The sequence below is a fragment of the Lobosporangium transversale genome, assembly GCF_002105155.1.
Source record: "Lobosporangium transversale strain NRRL 3116 chromosome Unknown BCR41scaffold_86, whole genome shotgun sequence".
NCBI classification, from domain to species: domain Eukaryota; kingdom Fungi; phylum Mortierellomycota; class Mortierellomycetes; order Mortierellales; family Mortierellaceae; genus Lobosporangium; species Lobosporangium transversale.
This window is the reverse complement of record NW_019029064.1, coordinates 37,620-59,282: the sequence shown is the minus strand read 5'-3', so window position 1 is coordinate 59,282 and position 21,663 is coordinate 37,620. Positions and strand designations below refer to the sequence as shown.

The 21,663-nt window shown below is 42.0% G+C and overlaps 4 protein-coding genes across 4 annotated transcripts; 3 read left to right on the top strand and 1 right to left on the bottom strand.

Moving 5' to 3' along the window:
* The first annotated feature begins 903 nt into the window (after nt 1-903).
* BCR41DRAFT_390860 (hypothetical protein) lies at nt 904-2,009 on the top strand. The gene is made up of 3 exons (XM_022028291.1): nt 904-1,350; nt 1,451-1,540; nt 1,648-2,009. The coding sequence occupies exons 1-3, from the start codon at nt 1,186-1,188 to the stop codon at nt 1,882-1,884; spliced, it is 492 nt and encodes a 163-aa protein (XP_021875315.1). The 5' UTR covers nt 904-1,185; the 3' UTR covers nt 1,885-2,009.
* A 4,563-nt stretch (nt 2,010-6,572) lies between these two features.
* On the bottom strand, nt 6,573-9,598 carry BCR41DRAFT_242164 (hypothetical protein). The gene is made up of 3 exons (XM_022020131.1): nt 9,382-9,598; nt 8,090-8,999; nt 6,573-7,987 (listed from the first exon to the last, which is right to left on the bottom strand). The coding sequence occupies exons 1-3, from the start codon at nt 9,415-9,417 to the stop codon at nt 6,768-6,770; spliced, it is 2,166 nt and encodes a 721-aa protein (XP_021875314.1). The 5' UTR covers nt 9,418-9,598; the 3' UTR covers nt 6,573-6,767.
* Nucleotides 9,599-12,315: 2,717 nt separating this feature from the next.
* Nucleotides 12,316-16,470, top strand: BCR41DRAFT_343479 (hypothetical protein). Its single transcript, XM_022022333.1, has 8 exons — nt 12,316-12,576; nt 12,700-12,827; nt 12,928-12,987; nt 13,107-13,651; nt 13,782-14,768; nt 14,884-15,626; nt 15,731-16,217; nt 16,358-16,470. Exons 1-8 carry the CDS (start codon nt 12,449-12,451, stop codon nt 16,391-16,393), a joined length of 3,114 nt encoding a protein of 1,037 aa, XP_021875313.1. The 5' UTR covers nt 12,316-12,448; the 3' UTR covers nt 16,394-16,470.
* Nucleotides 16,471-17,408: 938 nt separating this feature from the next.
* BCR41DRAFT_365269 (alpha-glucosidase) lies at nt 17,409-21,529 on the top strand. Its single transcript, XM_022026136.1, has 5 exons — nt 17,409-17,843; nt 17,976-18,052; nt 18,157-19,739; nt 19,843-19,866; nt 19,979-21,529. The coding sequence occupies exons 1-5, from the start codon at nt 17,565-17,567 to the stop codon at nt 21,436-21,438; spliced, it is 3,423 nt and encodes a 1,140-aa protein (XP_021875312.1). The 5' UTR covers nt 17,409-17,564; the 3' UTR covers nt 21,439-21,529.
* The last annotated feature ends 134 nt before the right edge of the window (nt 21,530-21,663 follow it).

The window sequence follows — 21,663 nt, the reverse complement described above, 5'->3', positions numbered from 1 at the left end:
GTGCCCTCCTTGTGCATGTGCTCTTTGCAATCGATGACGTAATGAGTCCCTCTTGGATAACTTTTGACCATCATACATTTGTCTTCGTATCGGAGCGTGCAAGGCTGTTTTCTCGGAAGGTAGATGCTCATTAAGCACCCAAAAGACCTGCGGGGAACCCTGATTGCGAGGACTTCTTCTCAGCTTTTGAGATAATGATATATGTCAAGTATTTCAACTTGCTCTTCTAATGTATAAGAGAGCATGAACGCTGGAATCTCGAATTGGTCAGGGTTTGAGAACATAAAAACGGTTGACATGTTCTTGCTCCCGACACATTCACTCAAAAATGCCTCTATATCTTTAATGACTGGTACGCTCAGTTTCTTCAAGCTCACGTTGGTGCACTTTTGTTGTTTTTTTAGCGTAAAGGCGGAAGTGGTGCTCTAGTTCGTAACAGATTTTTTTTATCTGCATGTCATGTGCGCCAATATCTGTGGCTGTATTTATTGACCTTTAGAATACAAGGTCTATTCAATAGTTTTTATGGACAAATCCAGTCAAGTTCGAACTTTTCCTTGTAATCCGACATCGTATGGTTTGTATAATGCTTTGATGGCTAATTAGTTACAAATGTAATAGTTAATGACCATCAGATCATCAATAGTCCTCTTACTCTAGTGTGATTTCAAGAGGATTACACATATTCCCTGCCTTCATATTGCTATAAAGTAAACATATTTACTTGCCGACACAGTAAAATGCAGGAAAACTACGCACGTTTCTCTTGCTGCAAACTACACAAACCTACTTGCCAAAATGAATCAAACTGTAGAGGGAGCTACGCATACATTCACTCGCATTAATATAATGATAAACCCCCCCCCCCAAAAAAAAAAAAAAAAAAAAAAAAAAAACGTCACCCTAAAGAAGGATGAAGAGTGAAACTAGTCAAAGCCATTACCTTGGTTTATCCAAGAATGCACCTAATAGCTATCTTTAATAACTCGGGTGTTATGAAAACAAGTTGATGAAGCATAAGAGTAGAGTTGACAGATGTTTAATATGTCGCGTTGGCTGTCAAAAAGCCTATATTTAACAATCTGATATAATTTGTGGTTGCCAATAACAACGATAGTAGCCTCGAAAAAAATAGCAACTAAGAACGATCCCGATTTTATCGTGTCAATAGGGAACTTCTCGATAATGGATAGGTTAAATTCGGCGTCATCGTTGCAAACTCTCAAATCTTATCTCGAGCGATATGATAGCGCTGCAACAAACTACAAATACCATTCAGTGGTAGTAGAGAACATATTGATGGTCAACCCGGATTTTGATTTACAGCCATGGTTGATCCAGCACTACCTGGTAAATATCTTGACTTGCACTCTTTTTATATTGTGGTAAAACTAGGAACATGCTATCACATATTCCGCAGACATCTAAATCTTATTGAATTGCCCAACAGAATCATAATCCTGAGGATTTGATACGCTTATATCTCAAGTTCGGAGCATTGCAAAGAGCAGCCAAATTCGCCTCTCTCGTGATCAATGCAGTAAGTGAAAATTAATCTTATTTTGCTTACTGACTCGGGATAACGGGCAATCTCCCATTTGAATGTTTACTAACCGGACTTTATTTTTGTTATGATTGTAACATTAGGCAATGAAACCAGATGAACTAATTTCTCGCCATTCTAACGCGCGCTGGCTGCCGTATTCTTTGTTGGATGAAATCTTTGAGCAACTACAAAAGCACATTCAACATGCAGAGGATCATGGGACTACCAATGACGCAAAGTCGAAAGATCAGCTGAGAGACCTAAAGAATATTCAACAGCAACTCAATGAAGATGTAAGACTGTATCTTGAGAATGTACAGCGTGAATCTATCTTCTAAAACTAGTGATAAAATCCCATTCGCATTTAACAAGGGAATAGAGGACTTGGCTTTTGTAGTTGAGCTTTGGTTGAATCGAGATGTGAATAAACAATAAATTCTGCATTCAAAATGTTGGCAGGTCTAATTAAAGCATGAGTATGTTCATGATAGTTTTGATCTTCTCAATATCTGCGCCCTTGCTTTCTCGTAGCTACAGGAATCCAGATAACCAGATTTTATTATCAATGTGATCATGAAGTGGAAGACATAAAAAAAAAAGTGTTAAATATTAGATATAACAGCCAACAAGCAATTGGGCATAAGAATGACGCTTCTGTTAGTAAAATAAAATAAAATGTTAATAAAGAGTACCAGACTCTTTACCTGTTTAAAGGCGAGTAGAAGTGAAAGTGCCCTGGTGGTTGCGCGTCTCCACTTGGACTTCTACCGGGCTAGAGATTCTAACTAAACTGGGCAGCTTGCTTAGATAAACTAGCAGATCTGAAAGACCCAGGATTCCTAAATTTCAGCCATGATCACCATCGAGCTATAGGACTTGAAGGAGTAACATGCGTCGTAGAGCGTTGGTTTAGAGTCAAAAAACTGGTTGGATCAGAGTTTGAATGAATGTGTAATAATGCACAATCATTACATCCGTTTATACCATTTGACAAATACTTTTATCGTTTTTTACAAGATCAAGAAGATCTGTAAACTGTCGACAAGGAGCCTGTATTTCGAAGCCCTCTCCTCTTGATCAGATCCAGTGCTTCACATGTACAGTCGAAACTGGTTTTTGAACTAACCTCTCTAAAAGTTTTGTTCTAAAATGATGAAATGCAGTCACACATATATTTCTCACGTGATATACTCATGTTGTAAATAGTAGGTGTATCTTTGCTTAAGGGGCAAAAAGATAGACACAAAATCAGGAAAGGACAGTACAAAGAGTGTCAACAAGAATAACAAGAGAAAATAAAGACAAACAACCTTGACGACAAACAGCGTCATAGGATGCCGAAAGAGAAAGATGGGAGCTTTATAGGTTAGCTCACAAACTGAGTTCCTGGACGGCAAATGCTTGTTGTGAAAAGGGGAAAAGATAATAGCAAGAACAAGACGTATGGGGAAAACTGAAGACTTTATTGAGGAAGAAGTTCTTTGGCTTTTATAACTTAGCCTACAGGCCTGACTGTGGTGCTTTCTAGGTGAGGTGGACTCACCGATAGCTTAAGGCTTTGCACAAAGGTTCTTTTAACTGTGGATCGACAGAATGTCCCGATTAGTAGATACAAAGTAAAAATAAAATAGTTATAATTAATTTATATAACTATTAATGACCAGCCACAACACTCATATGCATATCCACACAAAAAATATTAATATTTATTGTTCTCACTCAAGATTTCAGTGTCCATCTCGCTCTTATAGGCGGCACAGAATCGTACCAGGTCTTTCACGGTTCTCCGGATCTTCCGTTTAATCTCAGAACCGTCATCAGTGCTTTCTCTGACCTGCTTGATGCCTCCGACACTAAATGCATTCTGACCTCTTGCTAGATAATCCCGTGCTTGAATTGTCACAGCTATATCCTCATCGGCAACTGGTGAGCTTTCAACTTCATCAGCCTTGCCTGCCTTCTCTCCCTCCATATCTACCTGCTGTGGCGCTGCTTCATCCGGCCCCTGTCCGTCCTCATTCTGTACTACTTTGAACTTCCAGTTGTTCGTTGCAGAAACCTCGGCGATCAAATGTTCAAAATATGTCTTTTCTTGCTTTATGTATCGACTATGTCGAGTGTATAAAAGCGGCCTTGCTCCATTATTATCTTTCGATCATCGACGGCGAAGCTGCTCACGCATTTCGTTTGGAAGAATAGGCGTTTTCACAAAACAATTCTGTAATGTCTGGGGTTTGATGCATTCCCATGCATAGGGGATTAATGTCCAAGCTTGCCCATTAGTGAGGGACTTCTCCTTGTCATAGGTACGAACGAGGTGTGTTTCGTAAGTGAGCATTTCCAGAAAGGCTGGCTTAAAGACACTTATAACTCCAGCATCAAGCGGTTGAGTTACTGGGGTCGAGTTTTTTGGTAGGTATCTTATCTTGACATGCTTCCATGGGATGCCATCCTTAGCATCACACATATCTATATTGCTGTGGGCGCCGGCCGAATCAAGGAGAAGAAGTGCAGATTGCATGAGCTCATTGTCAAACCCCTGCAGCCACTTTACAAAAACCTCACGATTCATCCACCCTGAATCTGTTTTCTCTATCGTCATTTTTGATAGCGCATTTTCTTCGACATTCCTTGCGAAGTGGCTGGCTAGAAAGTGTCAAATACCAACTAGTCGTAATGGCTATAAATTGAAATGAATAAAGAAAAGGCTACTACAAACATAAACCATGCATTCAATGTATTACCGATAACCGATGGCTTCAAGGAGTTCATGGTCTCAGCCATTGCTAGGGAGGTGCCAGAGGCGTTGATACAAAATAAGACCGAGACTTTGAAGTCTCTGAGAGCCTTAATTCCAGCTTTGGAGGAAGGTACCGTATAAGATCTGGCGCTCATTTCCTTCAAATAGAAGCCTGTTTCATCGCAATTGAAAATATTATCGGGGGTGTATTCAGCACAAAGATGGCGGATCTCCTCGAGCTCAGGCTCAATTTCCTCTAAGTCGACCAAACCAGCGTCTCCATGAAGCTGGCAGTATGATATATTATAGCGATGCTTGAATGAATCGAACCACGAGGCTGAAAATGATGGTGGAGCTTCGGATACAGTGCCGTTCGATTCATCTTAAAGGTCGCAGAGGAGCGCGTATGTAACATTGGCTGCCTGTCTGATCACCCTTCGGTTGACATACTGGTTCTTCTTACGCTGATCTTGAATCCAGTAATAAATGACCTCCTCAAGCATCAAGTTCTTGCGATTGACAACGTAATGGGTACCTGAAAGGTACATTTTGGCTGCGGCACGCAGTTGGCCTTCACGGCTAAGCATGAGCCGAAGGCTACTTCTCGGAAGATGGATCCCTAGTAAGCGACCAAAGGAGCTGGGAGAGAGCTTGATAGGAAGTGAACCTTTACGTTTCTCGAGGTAGTGATATATGTCTAATAATTCAACTTGTTTCTCCAGGGGATAAGAGACCCTGGCCATAGGGATCTCGTATAGTTTAGGTTCAGGAAGTATAAGAACGGAAGACATATCATTGTTTCTGGCACTCCGCAAGAGATCATTATATCTTTGTTTGCGACAGTGGTCGATTTCCTCAAGCTCACGTTTGGTGTATTTTTTGTTGCTCGTTACATTGGGAAAAGAAGGACATTTTTGCTTTTCAGTATCATTTATTGTTTTGGTTGAATTGTGTCCCCTTGAATATAAGAACGCGTGGTGTAGAACGATGAACGGATAAAACGAGAGAGTGGTATCTGAAAAGTCTGTGAGAAAAGCGACTTTTTTTGTGTAGACGTATCATGTGAGAAATATATATGTGTGACTGCATTTCATCATTTTTATAGAATGAAACTTTTAGAGAGGTTAGTTCAAAAACTTTTATGCCACTTTTCATTAGTAAAAGTGGCATAAAAACCAGTTTCGACTGTACGCTAAACTGTCCTCGTTAGCTGGTGAAATATGATCACGGCTTGACGAATAAGCTGCATCCTTAAAAATATTTCTATGGCCCAGTATATGGACCACGCCTAGCATTACATCGAATAAGTAACTGTCTGAAGAGTAGTTGAAGTTCTAGCCGTGTACTTTGGCCTTCAAAGGTGTACGCTCCTCCCATGTCACCATTGTTTTAGGCAGCTCAGCCTCCCGAAGCCAACAACTGTGAAGGCTAACATTCCTCAACTTGGCTTCTTGTCGCTGAGTTCAGTCGAATATATCACCGACATCTGTTCATAGGATCCAGGTGTCCTGCAAGTCTATTAAATGAACGATGCTCCTACTTGGACCAAGATCTGTTATTCACCACTTGTATTGCTATTCATGAGTTCAGCAGTCATTAACTGAGCAATATATATTTCCTACCTGTTAGCAAACGTCTACGCTTAACATTCGATCCCAAACTAATCCGGAGCGAAGGTATTTAAATACGTACGAAAAGCGCCTCGCAATTTGGAGGTTTTTTCATCTTTTTCAAGAAAATGCTCTCCCCTTTCCCTCTAATGCTATTGAATGAAAATGCACTTAATTTCTCTTCATACTGTGAGATATCGGATAAGCATCCATATGGCTATAATCCTGTCTGCTTTTGTTTCTCTCTTGGCAACCAAGGCGATCTGGTTTTTAAATTTTATCTTGCTAGGCTGGTCTGTGCTCTCATATCAACAGAGTTTGTTGATTTTGATAAGGCTGCAAGGCACAAAGCGGAGTAAGTGCTCTATGACTCTATACATAGTGGCAACCTTGAATAAAATGATTCTTGATTGTCAGGATTGTCAGGATTGCCATAAAAGTAGACAACATTGCAGATGTTTATTAGATATTTCACATTATCATGGCAAACTGACTACACAGTTGGCAGTGGTTGATGACTGCATTCTGAATGAGGAAAAAAAAATGCAAGCCGCTGACTCATTTTTTTTTGCTCAACATTGGTGGCAAAAGTACAATGTCAAAAAAGAAAACATGGAACAACAAACGAGGATCAATAAATTGACAAGCGTGAATAAAGCGATGCTTAAATATCGAAACCAGGGATCCTCTGCTTTTTTTTATTTACTTCTTTCTTTTGGACAATTATTGTGTCTAAAACGTATATTTTGATGCAATGAAAGCCTATCTTTTAAAGCTCGTTCGAATAGGCGCCATCTGTCGTCATGCCAGAAAATAGTCCCATTTCCTACTCTCTACCAATGCTGTTAAATATGTCCTCATCTCGCAAGTGCTATGCGCTGGGTGTAGCTCCCCGCTCAGTTCGCTCGAGCCTTGGCGTTCCCACTGAAGGTGGTTTCGCCCCGTTAAAGCCGTTAGTGCTGATTGACATAGTGCCAATAGCATTGACAATACTGTGACTACTACCATTGCTCATATTGTCCTTTTGCCGGACGCGATTCATCATCGCTTCTCGGTACTTATCCGTCTTTGTGAACTTGGGAACAGAATCTGTTGACATAAGTCTGAAAATGTGATCATGTATTCGATCAAAGAGCGAAATATGGATCAGCTCCCGCTGTGGTGCACTATTTCCCCGACTCTCATTATCACTATTATGTTGGTCATGGGCAGCTGATGATGTATATGGTGAACTAGAGTTAGGCGGAGATCTATGATTGCCGCTTGGCGAGGGTGCTGTAGATGCCGGGAGAGGATGTGCATTCATATTTCGAACAACCGCTTGCATATAGGCAGTAATATCCTGCCTCATCTGATGAGGTAAATTTAGCTCACGAGGGGCTCCAGATACCAAGTAGGTTTCGTGGATGGCAAACGCTTGCGTGCAAATCTGTTTCTCTAGTTCACGCAAAGACAGTGGATGTAGAGCATCCAAAATAAGGCCACCTGCACCTGTTAGAGAGGCCGCTCCTTCTGGAGCTGAGCGACCAGCTCCGACCTCCTCAGAACCTGGATGTAAGTAAGCTTGCGAAGAGTTGATGAGGGTGTTAAATTTGTCCTTGTAGTCCAAAACCTCCATGTAGAATGACAGATTCTCCTCACAAAGACTCTGCTTTAAAAAGCCCTTGAACATTTCACGTAGTGTCAAATTGGACAAGATCAGGTTTAGCCTTGTCGTATTTGAAGTTGTCGACTGCGCTGATGAGCCTAGCGCTGTAGTAGAACTTCCTCCATTCGTAGAAATGCCTTCACGCTGGCTCAAGGAATCTTTGCTAGAAGATGATGGCGCATAGGAGGATACTGTATCAGCTAATAATTGGGAGGCCGGGTCATTTATGAGTTGAGATAGACGGTAGAGAGACCCATTTGTTGTCGTTGCATCGTCGCTGTAACGAGTTGAGCTTCCAAGGCTGTGCTCGTCTGCAGAACGACGCTTTTCCTGCATCACTGAGATAGGAAGCCTTGAGACATTGTTGGAGGTAAGCTTAAACTGTGTAGAGAGAAGTAGTTCTGGGCCGGACCGACCCAATTTGATGCCGGTATGCCTTCGACCTAGGTACCAAGCCGACGTTATATGCCATATATAAGTTGTATGTTCGAAATTCCTGTTAAGTGACAACTCGAGACGATATTGAAAGAAAACTGTCTACTTACCATCCATCCAACTTCCATTGACGCTGCTTCCACGGTTGTGAATAAGGCTTTCCCAGCCTAAAACAGCTCTTCCTAGCTCAGTGAAATGGTACAGTGCCGAATTCCCTGCCTTAAATAATGGATGTCCATTCCGGCTCTCGTCTCCTACTTGTTCAATGTATTGAGCTGAAACCATCTCCTGTGCAATGCAGATCGCTTCCTCCTTACTAATAACTGTTGTATAATCCAAAATCCAGTCAACGGCAGCTTTTCCATTGAAGGTATGCTTATATATGTCATAATTATGTTGTTGGTCTTTCACCTCAATTCCATTGCATCGATTAATGCTCGCTTGCATTCTGTCTCTACTAGAACTTGAAGTTAACGTAGATGGCTCCCCTGAGCTATCTGACATAACATTTGGCCGTGAGCCTGCGAACCGTTTAAAAATAGTATCGACAGATTTTTGATTTAAAACAATTGCGTCTTCGTCTTCCGCACGTTCTAAAATCAGAATGCGTGGAGTTGCATTTGCCGTGATGTGACGAGTATCTTCTATAGATAATCCATTGCGGCGTACAAACTTCTCAATGATATGTCCACCCTTCCCTGTGACTTGATAAACGCCTTTGTTCTGAAATTCTCGCTTACTAGGGTCCGATGCGCTCTCAAAGAGACGTGCGTCCATAAATGTCTGGCAGAGGTTCTTTGCCATATCACGTGATAATGAAAACTGGGTTGTAACCACCCGTGTAATGATCCTGGTGGGGTCCCTAGGGTCTGCGTCATGGTTAGTTTGGATGAATTGAAGGCCACCAAGGTTGGAAATAGCATCTTCAGCCAAAAAACTGTTCGGATAGCTTTTTAAAAAAATTTTGTGGTTTTCGATCGGTAGCGAAATCATTAGTGTCGAAAATAAGTCAAAGATATTCTAGTATGGTATTTTGAAGGTTACGATAAAGCTTTATTAGTGGAGGTCTTTTCGATCATTCGTCTTGGCTCTTAATGCCTTTGTTCATCGCACCAATAATATTTTGTAGTCTTTGCGTGTCTTCAATTTCTCTCCTCAGGAACAGGAACATTAGCTAATGCCAATGCTCTGCGATTACGAGTATCATATAGACATCAAGTAAATCAAGAAAACAAGATCTTTAAGGGATACAATATTTATCTGCATCTTGTAGGAGTATCCCTTGATCTGCCCTGTTAATGAATCTCCTGGATTTAACCGAGATTTACTGCCCGCGAGAGACGATTAACGAAGCCTAGCTGTCCAATTTGACTCTCACAACATGAGAAGAAGGGATGCTCACCTTTGCAAATGCTCGACCAGATGTTGTGGTCTTCATTTTGGGATGTGTGTGTCAGATGCAAAAAGAATAAAGACGTCGGTTGTAACCTTTCCAAGTCCGGGATCAAATAAACCGAAGAAGACTGCTCTGCAGGTGTGTTTTACTGGAGACTTTTTCAATGACAAATGCGGATGTGAGCTATTTGGGTAATGACGAATCGCAAAGCGACCTAGTCTTTTTGCGCCTATTGTAAATGGAGGGAAAAAACATTGTCCTGGGTCAGCATAAGCTTGTGATTGCTTCTTGACTTCTCTCATAACTTTTGAATGTTTGTCTGCTCTTGTGGTTTTGGAAGAGGGAAGAGCATTTGTTAATGGAGTAAAAGGAGAGAAGTCATTGGCACAAGAAAACGTGTCAAAAAGAGTGCACAAACACATAAAGTGAGGATTCCATTCATCGGACTTAAAAGAGATATTTGTAGAAGAATTCTGTCGATTAAGGAAACAATATCCAGCCTCATGTCTACAACTTGAGTTGAACACCAATTGCAAAATTGTTTGGAAAAGGTGTAACGAGGGACGTTAGCAAGGGGAAGGGATCAGTGACAGGGTGCCACAAGACATGGAAAGGAGAGGATGAAACAATCCAGATGGGTCCGAGAACAAAGGAACAGGAATAGTAACCTTTCTTTCCCTTTATACTCAATTATAGGCTGTAATAAACTACGGAAAGGCAAAGAATGTGATGAACTCTCATTTGACTCGATAAAGGCTATAACAGGACGATGTACCACATGTTCATGAGCGTCCATAAACGTACACTCCATTTCCACACTCTCACTCCTCTTATGCTTTCTGTCTCCGCATGTTTAACTCTTGAGCTGTGGTTGATAGGAGAATAGGTTGATTGTTTCGTTGGCTGGTTTACCTTTGCTTTGATAATTCAACCCTACTTTTGGTACAGATGACAAAGTGAGGATGAGTAACAATGACAGATGAAAGATTGAGATGCTAGATGATTCGAATGAATTGGAACTATGAGGCAAAGGAAGCTGATTTCGGGAAAGGAATCTTCAGGGCAAAAGTGTAAAGGACAAGCACGGATTAATATGTGATGGATTTGATAGATGAAATTAATCTATGTGAAATGTGTGTGATACGGTGTGAGATGATTGATATATTGAGGTAGAAAGGACAGACTGACACCAGGTAGGATAAAACGATATGGATGACAGACGAAGCAAGAAGAAGAAGGGGGGAGGAAGTTCTCATCCACAGAAAGAGGAAAACCCCCAACCCCTTCCTCTTCTCCAAACAAACGTACGCACATGCACAAGGACATTGTCATCACAGGGCATAGAAGCATTCAATAAAATGCAAAGAAAAACGCGCGCAATTTGAGGAAAAGAACAGTGCACAAGGCCACAACTGTTATTCTTTTTTTACGCATTGCATCGCAGTAGACTACATCTTTTTTTTTTTTTTTTGTATACACTCATACTTGTCTCTCTGCCTTTCTTCCTTCTCTTAAAATAATAAATAAATAAACAGGTAAGAGGAATACCATTCTTCAACCTATATTTTTTAACAAAGACGTGTCAATTAAGTGAGTTTTTGTTTGTTGGGAAATTTTTTTAGATGGACAACTTCTTGACCCTACCCGTTGTGAACAAATTACTTTGTTCTTTCTACAAACATTGTGGGTGTGAGCCTTTGTAACTATCGTCATCTCGGCTACTCCTTTTAAACTTACTCCCTGCGTCTCCTGTCCCCTTGGCTTCAATTATACCCTGGTTATGAAACGCAACTAAATTTTAACCTTGACTCTGTATGCCTTTTCCTGTCCTTTAACTCATCGCCTCCTGCTTTAGCTTCTTTTGATGACAGAATGCCTTTATCATTGGGAGATGATATTTCCACATGGCTCCTGTCGAATTATTGGACGACGATTAACGAATGCCATTAACACGAGCACACTTTTATTTTGCTTAATGTATTGCATCTCTGCCAATTTGCTCAGTATGCATGCGTGTTTTAATACCCTCAGCCTCAGTTACTAAGAATAAAAAAAGAGACCCTGTAACACAGAACAAGTCTAATAAAAGTCGCTCCTTGTCAACGTGATTTGCATGGATCACCATAAAACAGCCACTTCCAAAATCTTCAGGCAAACCTAATGAAATGATTCAGATAATGGCAAAGGATGCTACGTTGCCAAGAACCTCAGGTCGCGATTCATGAGCTTGAAGTTTGACCATGGCCTCCTTGACAGATGTGAAAAAGTATTCAAGTTAAATCTCTGAGTATAAGAAGCTTAAGACAGAGCCACATTAAAAGTTGCTCAGGAGAGAGAGTATGTAAGAGGATTCATCCTGAGGCATATGACACAACCAATTCCTTTGTAACGGACGTATACAAGAAGTGTTCCAGGCACCTGAAAGCAGTTTATCTCGTAAACAATCAAGGTGTTTCAAACACTTGACTAATGTCTGGGAATAGATTCGAGTCTGGGTATAAAGTCTTTGAGACGAGAAAGATGAATCAATACAGAATACATGTACCAAATAATATTGTAGATATAGCTCATGCCAGCTTTGAACTACTTTCTCCTACAGATCAGTATTCTTTGTAGCCTTAACCCTTATTCATCCAGGAGGAGCTCACACTTCAAGGCAATGCAACTGGATCCACCATAAAGTCCCATTGCAAAGATATGGCTCACTCTCGGAAGGGCAGCACTACGCTATGGGCTCGCTCTCCTATAAAGGATAATAAGTGAAGCAGCTACAAAGCATATCCTTTAGACGCGAGATAGAAGGCAGGATAGAAATTCATAGAATTAAGAGAGATACGCTTTGGACTCTTTTTTTTTTTTTTTCTCCCCACACTGGCGTCACGTGACAAATGCACTGTAGTGTGGATGGAGAAGATGCCTTCCATTCATCATCGTTTTGCTCGAGGATTAAAAACAATATACAAGATCTCTGAACATCATCCGGACGAGACGCTTGGATCACTAAAGAAATTATTACAGACCATTGTATTTATTCTATCGCATCTGGCGCAGGGACTCGTTCACATAAGCCGGAATGACTCCATCATCTTACAGGGGGCGACACGTCGTCAGTTGGGGGCTGATCCTCTGGGTCTTTGTGCTTGCTTTAGTGATCACCCCTATCTTCGCTCTTGACGAGACTCAAGCTGGTGTCATTGATTGGTATGAATCGGAAGCTCAGTGGGAGGGGCAGAGAGGCGTAAAAAATACCCTTTCGTATATTGATGCCGACCTGTGAGAAATCTGATCATAACTTTTCACACTTAATTTTCTGAACGACTATAGGCACCATAGATGGATCGGTACTCCACACCTTTCAGCAATCCCTCGAACTACCAGAGGATCAAACACCTTCTTTGCTGCTACTGAAAAGAATGTCGTCGCAGCTATCAAGGCAAAAACAGGCGAACTAGGTACAGACCTTCAACGACATTAGTTTATGACATTTTATTATATTTTCGAAATATTAATATCCATTTTATTGAATTATTCGGTTAACTCTCGCTATTCTAGTCTGGCGTCAAGTGCTTCGCGATGATGAGCCCGTGCACGAAATACGTTCTATATCTGGACGTAAGTACTCCTCCATTTAATAGCGCCCAACAAGTGGAGTCGTTAAATGACCTTTTTATTATTATTATTGTCATTATTTAACCCAATACTTGGCTGTTTTTTGATCTATTGGACACTAGATGTCCTTGCACTTACAGGAACTAAAGAATTTCACGCCCGCCTTCTTGATGGAAAGTCCGGACAAGTCATCTGGGATTTTTCTCCAGCAGGTGAAGGCATTGTCCCAGGACTCGCCTTTGGTCAAGCTGTCACTGTCACTTCCGAAGACTCTAATTTGGTTATTTTGAATCAAGGCACACACGTCCGTAAAGTGAGCGCCAAGGCTGGCACAGAGCTCTGGCACTGGAAGGCTGAAGAGGGATCTGCAACAACATTTTTTTCAGTATTAGAAGCCAAAGGTTTTGACGATCATGGCGATATCACCTATGTGTTAGGGCTCCAGCGCAACGTTGCTGCATTCACACTTGAAGCTGTAGCTCTTGACTCGGCAACTGGAAGTCTTATCAAGACCTTCAACATCAAATCCAACATCGATAGCTTTGAGGACATCTTGACTCTTGGTGGTGGTTCGGTTGTGAAGAATGGGTACGTGGCTTGGTTAGAGCAGGACTTTTTAAAAGTCTTGACCCTCGGAACCAACAGAGTCACACAGTTAAGTGTGAAGGTGAGCTTTTCTTCCTTCTTTTAAACCTACTTTGCCTAGGGCAAACTAGTATACCTCAATTTGCTTCAATGCTTTCTTATTTGACAGACATGATCACACATTAACCCTACTAAGTCTTCTATCGGTGTAGACTATCCTATCTGAAGTCTCTAGTTTTGAAGAGCTGGTGGGCAAGCTAGAAACGGTTAACTTAGGATTAGCCGAAGGCAATACCAAATTCATAATCGGTGGAACCGTTGGTGAATATCATGATGCTAAGGGTAGCGTGCTTTTTGACATTGATGGAGACTCTGGAGAAATAGAAATGATATCGGACTTTGGTGTACGTACTGGCTTTTCATCGTACACAGCGGCAACTAAGCCTGGAACTAGTGAGGTTGTAATATTGAGGGCATTCCGCGAAGACGAAGAACATGGAGCCTTTGAGTTGTATGATGTCTCTGAAAACAAAATCATTCTTCACCAGATCTTACCACTTCCTTTTGACACATACTCTCACTTTTCCTTCGTCGCCCTGGAGCTCTATTCCAAGGGTCAAGGAACTCAGCATCGGTTCTATTTTTCAACTCTGGATGGATCCTTCCATGCATACTCAGATGTTGAATCAGAGCGCTGGCAGCGTGAAGAAGCACTCGCGAGCGTTAAGGATGTCGAGTTCGTGGACTTACCTGAGCGCAAACTTTGGACACAGGATGTCGATGAAGCTGGTCATACCAAAGCAGCAAAGAACCTGACTATTGTTGAGCGCTATGTTGAGCGACTGCGTAATCATATTATTCAACTCAAAGATTTGCCAGCTTTCATCATTTCCTATGCCAATCCTTCGTCCTTGTTTACTAAATCACCCATCGCAGCACCGTATTCTGAAGTTCAAATCAATTCCCTCAACAAAACCATTCCACCTTTATATCGCGACCAATTCGGCCTCCGTAAAATCTTAGTATTCAGTACTGAGAAGGGTAAGGTTGTTGCTGTCGACTCTGGAAATAAAGGCCAAATCGTTTGGAGCCGATACTTTCCTTGGGGCCATGATATCAAGAATATCATCCTTATCCGCCACGCCAATGTTCGACTTCCTCCTGTCATCGCTATTATCGCCGACACTTCAGACGGTGGCGTAAGTAGTGTATTGGGTTTTGAGCTAATAGAACATCCGCTGTTAGAGACAGATGGTTAACTGCTCTTCTCTCTTTTTCTACTTCCCCCCCCCCCCCCCCCTCCCAAAAAAAAAGGGTAACAAGGTCATGCGCACATATCGTCTTAACGCCTTGACAGGAAAGGACTTTGAGTCGGACAACTTCCACTTCCCAGCGGCTGCTTGGATTCCGGCTGGCTACTTGAGTGCTCTTAAATTACCCATTGAGGATCCTGAGCAGAAAACACAAGTATTGGCTCTTGTCGATGAACGTATGCACATCACAACATATCCTGGTATTGAAGCTGCTCAGGAGGCCTTCAAGGCTCTTTCGGACGATTTTTATTTTATGTTGAACAATAATATTGGTGATAAAGTTCTTAAAGGGTACAAGGCTATAGTTTCTTCGGATATGGATCGTATGGATGTGGAACCCATTTGGAGCATCCCCTTCCCGGCTGGAGAGGAGATTGCAGTCCTTGCAGAGAGACCTTCGTACGAAGTCATGGCGTCATTGGGACGGGTCCTTGGGGACCGCGGAGTACTCTACAAGTATCAAAATCCCAACTACGCAACAGTGATCACCGTCAACAAGAAACCAAAACATGGAACGGCACCATACCTTACAGTGTATCTCGTTGACATTGCTAAGGGCAGCATTCTATACCAGGTTACTCACGACAATGTAGGGTTGAATCAGCCCATCCTCGCAACACAGTACGAGAATAATGTCGTATATACTTTTTGGTCTGAGGGAGAGACTTCGACATCTGCTAAAGGCTACCAGGCCGTAGCATTGGAGCTTTACGAGAGTCAGTTCCGCAATCAGCGCACAAAAAGGTGAGTTTAGGTATCCTGAATCATCAATTGATTCATGATATGGCATTCCCACTCAATTGAGCTCTTTTATTTTTATTTTTTTCTTCGCTATGCTTTGTTACTAGTGATATCTTTTCCTCATTCGCTTCAGAACGCCCCCATGTCATCGCCCAGTCATTCCCGTTCCCACATTCTGCCACTGCTATTGGCGTTACATCCACCAAGGCTGGGATCTCGGCAAAGGATATTCTCTTTGGACTTTCAAGGCAATCAGTTATGGCTCTTAACAAACGGTTCCTTGATCCTCGTCGCCCAACATCTGCACTTACGGCCGCGGAGAAGGAGGAAATGCTGATCCCTTACTCCGCTTTACCGGATGATCCTCGGCTTTTCCTGTCTTATGATCTCGAAATAGCAGGCATTAAGAAGATTGCGACGTCACCTACACTTCTTGAATCGACCACAATCGTAGTGGCCTATGGACAGGATGTATTTGTGACTCGTCATGCGCCTTCAAAGACCTTTGATATTTTGAATGAAGACTTTTCAAAATCGCAGCTAATGCTCACTATCGTGGTTTTGGCGGGTGTATTATTTGTCACTGCTCCAATGGTAAGATGTCTTTTTTCCCTTTTTGTTATAATGCTCCTGTCAACAACACAGCTGCTCAAGTACTCAGTGATCACACACCAAAGGAGAAAGCACTGGAAGATACTGATTCTGAGTGTCATTACTTAATACGATTCATATAGATGCGAAATAAGATTCTCAAGGAGCAGTGGTATTGAAGACGAATAGAGATTTCAGCAAATAGTAGAACTAAACTTCTGCATTAAAAAAATAAAACGCATTATCTTTCTTAAGGCTATATTGTTGTGGAGACATCTCGTTAGCATGCAGTATGCTTAACAAACCACAAAGCATGGCAAGTTATTGAATGCTGAGGCTGGAACTCAACCGAACCCACCTTTTTGTTGTTTCGTAACACAGGGCATAGTGAATTTCCTAGTAATCCACGTCCCCACTTCTCCTTCGTCAGGATGATAGAGCCAGATAAAATACGCCTATCTTATTATTCCGTGCTAATCAAGGTTAATTGTAATTGCTTAATGGGTCTATCCAAAATCAAGTTCGCTCCATCCAAACAGAAAAAGAATTGAAGTCGAATTTGGGCGAAGAAAGTGTGCGTTACCGTATCTGTCGCGACAATTTTTGTGTCGTAGGCCTTGAGCTTGTGTGCAATTTCACTTCAAGCTGTACCAACTAGGAACAAGACAATGAAGCATTGTCATGGCATGAAAATGTTGATGTTGGCTTTGTCATTGAATGGAGACAGTGACTCGTACTGATGTACTTTGCATACGTACTGAAGTTTTTTTTCAGTAAATTTTTACTTATTATTTACTGATTTTTTACTTATTATTTACTTAAACAAAAGTAAAACAAAAGTAAATTTTGAGTAAAACAAAAGTAAATTTTCAGTAAATTTCAGTAAAACAAAAGTATATTTCAAGTAAATATCAGTAAAACAAAAGTAAGTAAAAAGTATATTTTCGGTAAATTTCAGTAAGTACTTACTTTTGTTTTACTCAAAATTTACTTTTGTTTTACTCAAAATTTACTTTTGTTTTACTTTTGTTTAAGTAAATAATAAGTAAAAAATCAGTAAATAATAAGTAAAAATTTACTGAAAAAAAACTTCAGTACGTATGCAAAGTACATCAGTACGAGTCACTGAATGGAGACAAAGTTCAACCAACATAAAAGCAGCAAACTTGTTTTTAATCATAAAAAAAGGCAATATCTCCTTCTCCTTCTCCTTCTCCTCTTCCTCTGCCTCCTCATTGCTTCTCACCCGTTTGCTTTCAACGATTTCATCGTCTTCATTACTCCAATTGGTGTTCATCCTTTTTTGTGCCATATTAACAAAGGATAGTCAAAAGAAAAGAAAAAAAAGCTATGCTGAGTCGCAGAAATACTTCCTCAGTTCTCGTGCTTCTCGTTGCTACAGCTTTAGCTTCGACTTCCAATTCCCATTCCAGAGCCTCGTCCGTATTTTCTCAGATTGTGATTAAAGAAGCTCCATCCGGAAATGCTACTGGAGATGCAGACGTCTGCTCAGGGCTACTAGGTCGACAAGAATGTGGATTTGTAGGCATCACCAAGGATGGCTGCATCCAGCGCCAGTGCTGTTGGTCTCCTTCCAAAGCGCCCGTACCCTGGTGCTTTAAGAAGAAGGTAGCTTCATGACTCTGCTTCACCTCTAGTGTCCAGTACTCAGTATCTTTCTGAGAGATTCTAGTCCATATAATGTATAAATACTATGAAAACGAGTCTGATGTTTTATTTTTATGACATGCTTTTTTCAAGGATGTAGACTATGTTAGTACAACAGAGATTGCTGCTCGGCGCGACTGTGGCTACATGGGCATTAATGCTCAGGAATGGTAAACAGAAAAAAAAAAGCTGATAAGAGTATAGTATATCTCTTTATCCTCTCGAATGAACACTGATGAATACCGTATATTACTTACAAATGAGTGATTTGTAGCTATTATCGTGGATGCTGCTGGGACTCGACTGCCAACAATTTGAACGCACCGTTTTGCTTCTTGAAGCAACATGCCTGCAAAGGATATGGTGTTAAGAATGTCCAAGAGTCTGCTCACGGAATCACGTTTGATCTAGAGCTTCTTGGTGCCTGTGTACGCTTTGGAGAAGATGTAACCCTACTAACAGCCATTATTGATTTCGAAACCGAGTCTCGTATTCGTATCAAAATTGTCGACAAAAACTCGAATCGTTATGAGATCCCAAAGGAAGCACTTCCCACTACAGATTCAACCATCCGCCATGTAGGCAAGCGTGGGTATACTTTCAAGTACAATAAGTCTCCTTTCACATTTTCCATCATTCGTAGCCATGATGGTGAAGTGATCTTTGACTCCTCTGTTGCAAATATGGATAATTTAATCTTTGAAAGCGACTACTTGGAAATCTCAACTACACTTCCAGAGGATGCCAATATTTATGGCTTGGGTGAGGTTGTCGCAAGCTTCAGAAGGGACCCAAACGGAACGAGACAGACTATGTGGAACCGGGATGCTGCTACGCCCGTAAACCAAAACGTCTACGGAAGCCATCCATTTCACCTTGAAATGCGCAATGGTAATGCGCATGGTGTTTTCTTGAGGAACAGTAATGGTATGGATGTGATCCTCACGCCCAAAAAGCTCACTTATAAAGCCATTGGAGGTGTGTTAGACTTCACAGTCTTTATGGGGCCTACGCCCATTGATGTGATCAACCAATACACAGAAGTCATTGGACGCCCTCATATGCCCCCCGCGTGGGCTATGGGGTTCCACCAATCTCGATACGGCTATGGCAACATTGAGGATGTTAATCAAGTAGTATCTCGTTATAGGCAAGAGAATCTACCTCTAGACGGCGTGTGGATTGATATTGACTATATGGACTCCTTCAAAGACTTTACTTACGACGAGACAAGGTTCCCCAAGGCCAAAGTCCGTGCACTTGCGCAAGACTTGCAATCCAATAATCAAAGTATGGTCCTAATTATCGATCCTGGCATTCCCATCGCTCCTGGCTATGAACCTTACGATATCGGTATGCGTGATGACGTGTTTATTAAGACCCTGACAGGGAGACCAATCGAAGGGCGTGTATGGCCAGGGCAGACCTACTTTCCTGACTTTTTCAACACCAACGAGACTTGGAGATATTGGCAGGACCAGCTCGCAAAGATACGTCATGATTTAGGCGATAATGTGTATCCGTGGATTGATATGAACGAGCCTAGCAATTTTTGCAATGGCTCATGCACCAAAGATAACTCTACAGCTATTGAGAGAGGCGTTAAATCTCTAGAGCGAGACGGCGCTGCAGGTCTGCCTCTCGCCCTCAAGTACCTGATTAATAATGGTGGATGTCAAGCACCTTTAGACGAGAAAACAATAGCAGGGAATGCGGTGCACAAGAACGGGCTTCGATTGATGGACACACATAACCTTTATGGCCATATGGAAGCAGCTGCAACGCACCATGCACTTCTGCAGATCAAGCCTAATAAGAGGCCTTTCATCTTAACTCGTGCATCTTTCGCAGGCACTGGTAGGGAAGGGACTAACAAACCGTGAGTAGAAAGATGCTTGTACAACTCCAAAGTACTAAAACATTATTCTGCCTCTTCTCCCTTTCGCTCATGACTTTTCAGGAGCTTTTGCCGCTCATTGGACTGGTAAGTAACTATCTAGATGATATAGTTTTCTCAATCTACTTTAGTGTCTCTAACTTCACTTACCTGTTGGGAACTTTCCTGTTTATTTTTATATCGTGCTGGCCCTTCTTAGGCGACAATTGGTCCCAATGGGATCATCTCTACTACTCTATCCCTGGTATTTTATCCTTTGGCCTTTTTGGTATTCCTTTCACGGGCTCTGATATATGCGGGTTCCTTGGCAATGTAACAGACGAGCTTTGTCTCCGTTGGCATCAACTTGGTGCTCTGGCTCCGTTCTCCCGTAACCACAATGACATCCATGCAACTGATCAAGAACCGTTTGTTTGGCCTGATACAGTCCTCCCAGCTACGAGACAAGCACTGCGAATTCGCTATTCTCTGCTTCCATACTACTATACTTTGTTCGAACGAGCCCACCGCACGGGACAACCGCTTTGGCAGCCTCTGTTCTTTAAGTTTTCACAAGATTCAGCGACACTCGATATAGATAAGCAGTTTTTGTTGGGCGATTCAATCATGGTTTCGCCAGTCTTGTCGCAGGGACAGATCCAAGTCGAGGCTTACTTCCCAGGCCATGAACGATGGTTTGATTTCACAACGCATGAATGTGTGATGGATCGAGACCCTAGTAACTCAACCAAACCCGGGGAGGAAAGGCCGCACCGGTATCGTTTCTTGAAAGCTAAAGCTGGAGAGGATCCTGTACCAATGAGCATTCTTGGCGGTAGCATAGTTCCTATTCAGAACCCACAGCTCAATGTTGCAGCCACCCGCTCACAGCCAGTATCATTGATTATAGCACTGGATGAGAAAGGGGGCGCCCATGGGGAGATGTATGTGGATGATGGCGAGTCAGTCCAGAATCAATATGAAGCTAGAGTGACTTTTAAGCTGACTGCCGGCGAACAGCTGGTCAGCCATGTAATTTTAAAATCTCCTTCAATATCTGGTGGAGATTTGAATAATATGACTGCAACACAGATGCAGGACTTTAAAGACAAGATTAATCATGGAGATAAGGTCGAAAAGGTCACTATCCTCGGACTGAACTTTGCGAGCTTCACTGCAGAAAGAAAGGTAGAAGATGGCACCGGCTCGCGCCTTGACATGTATGCTCAAGGAGAAGGCAGTAGGATCCAGGAAAAAGGCCTTACAGTACAAAAGCACACTAAGAAAGGTGACATTATGGCATTCTGGCGTTTGCTGGCGGTTCCTGAACGTGATGGCATGGATGACACTATCACAGAGAACATTAGCTCCAAACAATTTGAACATCGTAGCCGCGGCCAAGGTCGCTTTGCAACCACGACCAAATCGACTATTACTACCACAGACATCCGTGGCAAGAAGGTGGTTGCTGGCACTGCTGCGACGCTATTGGAACTGAACATCAACGGCATAGTGATACCGTTGGGCGATGGTTTGAATGGAGGTTTGAATGGTATTCAAGGTCAGGACCCTGTAACGGGCTGCTCATGGGAGGTAAACCAGGGAGTTAATTCGTTGACACTCACAGGCCTCAAGTTAGATCTCTTTGTAGGATGGTATATTAATTGGAAAATGGCATAGATAGGAGGATATGGTATCAATAGTTTACAGACAACTATACAACCTTCTTTTTATTTGAAGAAACACATTAAATATATATCAATATAACTTTAGTCCCAGTTGGCTCAACTTGTTCTGCATGTCCTTTGGCATAACAGCATATAAGACAAGAGACCCGTCTGTAAGGACTGTGTATTTGTGATTAATGCAGCCACTCGATTTCTCTCTAAGTTCGTCACAGAACCA